At 34.2% G+C, this 6,185-nt stretch overlaps 1 protein-coding gene across 1 annotated transcript in view; it reads left to right on the top strand.

The window, feature by feature from the left end:
• Positions 1 to 330: 330 nt before the first annotated feature.
• LOC150092822 (SAM pointed domain-containing Ets transcription factor-like) overlaps positions 331 to 6,185 on the top strand; it is a 28,152-nt gene continuing 22,297 nt past the window's right edge. Inside the window, exon 1 of the mRNA XM_090414578.1 lies at positions 331 to 467. Within this exon, the coding sequence (XP_090270704.1) occupies positions 435 to 467 (33 nt within the window). The 5' untranslated portion in view covers positions 331 to 434. The remainder of the gene's footprint in view (positions 468 to 6,185) is intronic.

Consider the following 6,185-nt stretch of genomic DNA (forward strand, 5'->3'; position numbering starts at 1 on the left):
ATATATTTCTATTCGTTCTCTCTCTGTGTTAAGAACAGTGAAATAAAGATATAATTCAAGCGGAAAAGCAGGCGCTAATGAAAAAATCATGCAGCAACAAAGTGTAGAACATTTTGCTTATTCATCTTCAATTGTTTTAGGGTTAATAGGAGCATTTCTACTATCTAAATTGGTCAGTTACAAGCGCTTATGCTGTATAATTTTTTCATCGTCCACCAGATGGCTCTACCTTTACAGGGGCATAAGCAGCCCCTTTATCAAGTGTTTGCCAACATATATGAAATCTCTGTATCGTGACTGAAGCACGATACGCTGCATCACTCTAGTGGGATTGACGTCACACAATCATGTGATTTCTAGGCATTGCGACTGTTAAAACAGGTTTACCCTCACTTGTTCCAGTAGACACAGGCAGTACCACCTAACAGGGTACCATGATTTCAAGCAGCTCACTAATCCCTGAGTCTGTAAGTATCTGTTTAATGTTTAGCAGTTGTTTTGATAAGTATACTTGTTGACAAACTGTATATGTGAAATTAAAACGTAATCCTTTTTAATTTGAAGTGTACTGATAACACTGTGTGTGTGTGTGTGTGTGTGTGTGTGTGTGTGTGTGTGTGTGTGTGTGTGTGTGTGTGTGTGTGTGTGTGTGTGTGTGTAGTCTTTTAATAGAATGAGCTGTTGCTAAAATTGAGATATTTTCTGGTGTATTGGATGATTCGTCATCCCATTCGCAACAAATAAAACAGCGCGCGCTGCATATAGGATAATTTTAAGATTATTACTGTGATATTTCTTTGTATTTTTATATGTAATTTTTCATTAGTTTGTGTGTGCGTGTGGTGAGATACAAAAAACAACGTTATTGAGGTTTTTTTGTTTTTTTCATTATTATAAATCCTTCATCTAGATTATAACCCTGGACATAGACTCTTGCGCCATGTTTGCTAATCTATAATCGCCTACAGGCAAGTTACACAATAAACATTCCTAAAGTACAGACTATCTCAGCGCATGCGTGGCCGTGGGGTAAACCTGTTGGCAAATGGCCAAGATCCAGTATCGGGCCACTGCTCTTGAAATGAGTACCTTTCAGAGAGGCTAGTCTGACAACCTCTGCAAGAAATGATATGCAGAAGCAGGGCTTTTTGGATGCAGCTCAGTCGGCGTCGTCGTATTGGGCGTCAACTTAGCCCAGGATCGTGGGTGGGGCTCTGAATCAGGGTCCAAGAGGTCATGTCTAGCGCTGGTTATTTGGTGATGGAAATTGCCAATAACGAATGCAACAATCGGCTTAAAGGAAAACAGTTATGAGAATGAAGCATCTATCCAATCAAATTCAAATAAACACTAACATCAAGGTCAAGAAATCGCATTTATCTCAATTATAATAAATTTCTTAGTGAGGATTATGATGTTTGCGTGTTCCTGAAATACACACGCGTGCGAGCGCGCCCACACGTATTAACAGTGTGCCCTCATTTCAAATCATGATCATCACAAAATTCCTAATATGTATTCTCAAGTGGCGGTGGGGTACAGGCTCAAAACAATATATATGGTATTTTCTCGATCTTCTTGGATCGGAACATACACAAAATATATCTGTATTCTAAAAATGAAATTTTGTTAATAATAAAACCAATTTATTTTAAATTCAATTTAGATCTGTTAGAATATGCAAGTGCAAATTTCTACTCTTCGTTTGTCACTTCTACTACTGCCCTCTGGAACAGTTTCCCACCATATGCGTTTCTGAAGGGATACAATCCACAGTACAAGTCAAATGTGAACATGTTCTTTCTTGCCCATCCAAGTACTAGTGTACTATATACTAACCAACCAAACTCTCGAGGATGAATTCTCTAATAAAATAAATAAATAAAAAGTTGCTAAATGCAAATCGTGTATCATTTTTTGTGTGCGTAACAGAAAAAGAACGATCAAAGTAATATAGTTATTTATAACAAAATAGTACACTGCAGCCAGAAATGAAAAGAGTTCATTAAGTCATGTCCACGGTGTTAAACATTTTGCCTATTTTCTAGTGAAAAGTATAGAGCTTCACAAATTTTAAAAGAAGAACAGTGATAAAAGTTGTTACTTGGAGAGAGAGAGAGAGAGAGCTTCAAAGTGGAGTTAGAATGAACATGATGTGGTTCTTCACTGCACTAATTTAGTATAGTTTATAATAGATTTTAGTTCAATTTTAGCATTCGACTATCATGAGTTTGCTCGAGGCGATCACTTCGCTACACTCCTCCTAACGGAGCGACATGCTAATGAGCTAGTTTCATGCCAATAATAATATTATTATAAAAAACATGAAATATTTCTTGTTTAGACATTATTTATTATTGTTTTAATATGTGTAGGTATCAGAAAAAGGGATAATTAAGAAAAATATCTACAAAGAATGATACGTTTGAAAATCTACAAATTCAAGAATAGATTACATGAAACTAAAGATGTGATGAAAGAAAAAAAAGTTCGTTCTCCACGATTTTGTTAAATTCCCAACAGCCTAAAAAATTTTGCCTTGCCGAAAGAAGAGCATTAAAAGAATCGATTAGAAATTGAGAAAAAAAAATATCTGCAATAAATCATATGAAAGGAAATAAGTAATTGTAAAAGCAGTTTTGTTACCACAAGTAAAAAAAAAAAAAAAAGGATAAATTGAAAAAATTGCTTTTATGTATAGAATTATTAATATAGTAGTTTAGTCAAAGTATGTTACCAAAAAATTGGAATTTATACTTTTTATATAGACAATTAAAGCAGTTTCTATGATATTTTATGAAATATGAGCAATTTACTCATATTTTATAAATGTTACGCCGAGTTGGATAAAGGGAATGAATATACTATGATAACGTTGGATTTTTCTAAGGCATTTGATAGGATGCCACATGAGAGGCTGTTGCATAAAGTGGAGAATATGGGATTAGAATATAAACTCTTGACATGGGTAAGTGGATGGTTGACAGACAGATATCAAAAATGTGGTATATGGTGGTGTGAATCTGCCAGATTTAAGATGACCAGTGGTGTACCTCAGGGTTCAGTCCATGGACCATTGTTGTCCAATGTATACATTAATGATATTAGGAAGGGTCTAACAGATGTGCAATTGTTTGCCGATGATGATGCGAAGATAGGCTGGGTAATCCGGGATGCTACTGATATTCAGCATTTACAAAATGATTTGAATAGGCTGGAAATTTGGGCAACCGAAAACGGCGATCAGTTTAATGTTATCAGTTATGCACTTTGGGGTGATGAGATTTCCAGCGGCATATTATATTAGCGGGGTTATGCTACAAGAAACTGATGAGGTTAGGGATTTTTGCGGAATGGTGGATAGGAAATTGAAGTTTCAAAAGTCACATAGCAAAAGTTGCAAATACAACTCAGAGGATAATTGCGATGTTGAAGCACACCTTACATGTCAAATGTAAGGATAAGGAAGTCATTTTGTCTCTTTAAAAGGCCCTGATAAGACCTGGATTATTGTGCAGAGATTTAGTCTCCCGAGTTCCAAGGGAATAAAGAAGCTGTGGAAAAGGTGCAAAGAAGAGTTAGAAAGATTATATCCGGATTGTGGGATTTAGATTATGAGGACAGGTTGCGAGTATATGGATTACCGACTCTGGTTAATAGAAGAAAGAGGGGGTGATGTAATAGAAGTCTATAAACTTTTGAATGGGCGTTATAGGATATCGTCTGATGAAAGTTTTCGTTATATGGAAGGTGGGGAGAGAACAAGAGGGCATCCGTGAAAGTTAAGTTTGTTTGCAGTCAAGAAAGGGGTAAGAGCTAGGTTTTTCTCTCACAGAGCAGTGAGTGGAATAGTTTGCCTTTAGAGATAGTGAGTGCATTTAGTGTAAATGAATTTAAGGGAAAGTATGACGGTTGGCTTGAGTGATGTACTGTATATCCTCCATCGATGAATGATTCCTTAATTACCGTAGGTCTCAGATAATAATAAGGAGAATAATATTTCAATTCAATTTTTCAATTACTAGAGATTTCCATAGACAATATTTTAAAAAATAAAAGAGGGAGAAGATTAAAGGCGTCAAAATACAGAATAGGGGGGTCATCCTTAAATAATTACACAATTTTAGTTGGTCATGCCGTGAATATATCATCGGTAATTATTAAAGTTATATAAAAATATAGAAATCGTAAAGATAAATTATTTTGCATTTACGTTTTTCTTTTTATTTATAATTTCATATGGATTAGGAATCTGGAGCAGTTTGTGATAGAAACTGTGGGAAAAAGTCCTGGAAAAAAAAAACAGTTTGCCTTATATTTATTAAATTAATAAAAACATATTTAGATCAAAGAGTTAGAAATATATATTTATCATAATTAAGAAATGCCGACTAGCTGCTGGTCATGATTATTTATAGTATAAAACTAGACAGATATCCTAATATAACACTCTTTGCTAACTTGAAAGATGTTAATAAAATCGGATCTTTCATGTTCGATAGCACACAGATCTAACTTGCAAATTATCAAGGAAATAAAAACTCAATATAAAGCACCAATATTCTTCCTCAAGAAAACACTATAATCGAAACATATAAATAAAGACAGGAAAGAGTTAACGAAGCCAATTAAAGATCCTATTTAACGAGGGCTTTGTTTCCTCAGTACCAGCTGCCTCCGTCTCAAATACGAAGAAAACCAGGGAAGAAAAGATTGCGCGTTTTGTTATCAATCACCGGAAGTAGTTACTACCTTAAGATAGACGTCAATGGAAGCCAAACGTGTGGGTAGTTTCCTATTTACATCAACCTAGGAAGGATGGGAGGGGTAAACAAAAAAGAGATTGCATACGCATAATCCTACGTATACGGACGTCAAACAGTTGTGATTATCTTAATATACACTGGAGGAGTTTATTTATTACCAAAAATTGAGAAAAGCAAAGCATTCCTGTTTCGCATTTATTGTGAATTAAAGTTGTAGATGTCATGAGAACAAATAGAAAATAGTTCTATTACGAGAAGTATCTGGTAAGGTTTTTTTTTATTTTTTTTATCTTCTACTATTAACTAATACATCTATAATCGTCGAACAGAACATTACTACCTGGTAGTTCTTTAGAACTAGCTGAAGTTCTGGGAGAAGTGTATCAGAAAACTTATACAAGTTTTCTGATACACTTTTATAGTTTTACTGGTTTCCCCCCAGTAAAACCATATTACTCTACTGATAACATTGATGAGCAATCAATGATTACATTCTCAAGATAAAAAATAAATACTAAAAATCATTGTTTGTTCATTCTAATTGTAAGCATAGATCAACCCACCCCCAATCCCCTCTAGCTAACTGAATTTAATGAAATTTGGAATGATCCTTGTGGAAATGCGCCAAGTCATATTAATAACGGTTTTAATCGGTTCATATTACCAAAGAAAATTATACAGAATTATTAAAAATTAACGTAATTTTCATTACACAATATAATTTGCTAATGATAGCAGATAAACTGACTTCGAGCACATAGACCAAAAACTGCTTTGTTTCAGTTGCTTATTTTATTTTATTTTAGTCATTTTTAAGTAACTCCTACCGACAAAAAAAAAAAAAAAAAAAAAAGGGTAGCATGTCCTATAGTATATTATATAGTAATGGTACGATGTGTGAGATAATGGTATGATAATCTGAAATCCCTGGCTAGAGACCGAAAGCGGACTTCTTTTTTTTCTTTTTTTTTTCAAACACCACTTTATGCCCACAATAAGCAGAGGGGGAGGGGGTCACATTCAACGATACAGCCCGTCTACCACTAAAAATGTGTACAAACATTTGCCCATAGTAGGATTCGAACCTGCGTCCTGTTGATAGGAGAGCAGAAACGCTCTCCGCCCCAGCCAACCAGGATGTAGTTTTAATGAGTTACTCCAGCGTAAAAAAAAAAAAAAAAAAAAAAAAAAAAAACATTATTAATATTGTTTTTGTTGATTTAATTGAAGACCAAATGCATCAATTAAATAAACAACAACATTTCACACGTCAAACTAGACTAGAATTAATGATATAAAGTGGTTTAAAGTCATTGGTAGTTTTTTTGTTTTGTTTTCTATTGGTAACGTTGACAACTGCGAACGGTATTTTGATATCCCAATAATAATAATAATAATAATAATAATAATAATAATAAT

Source organism: Typopeltis vanoorti, chromosome 25 (genome assembly GCF_054136105.1).
Source record: "Typopeltis vanoorti isolate ZY-2024b chromosome 25, IOZ_Tvanoo_1.0, whole genome shotgun sequence".
In the NCBI taxonomy this organism is placed as follows: domain Eukaryota; kingdom Metazoa; phylum Arthropoda; class Arachnida; order Uropygi; family Thelyphonidae; genus Typopeltis; species Typopeltis vanoorti.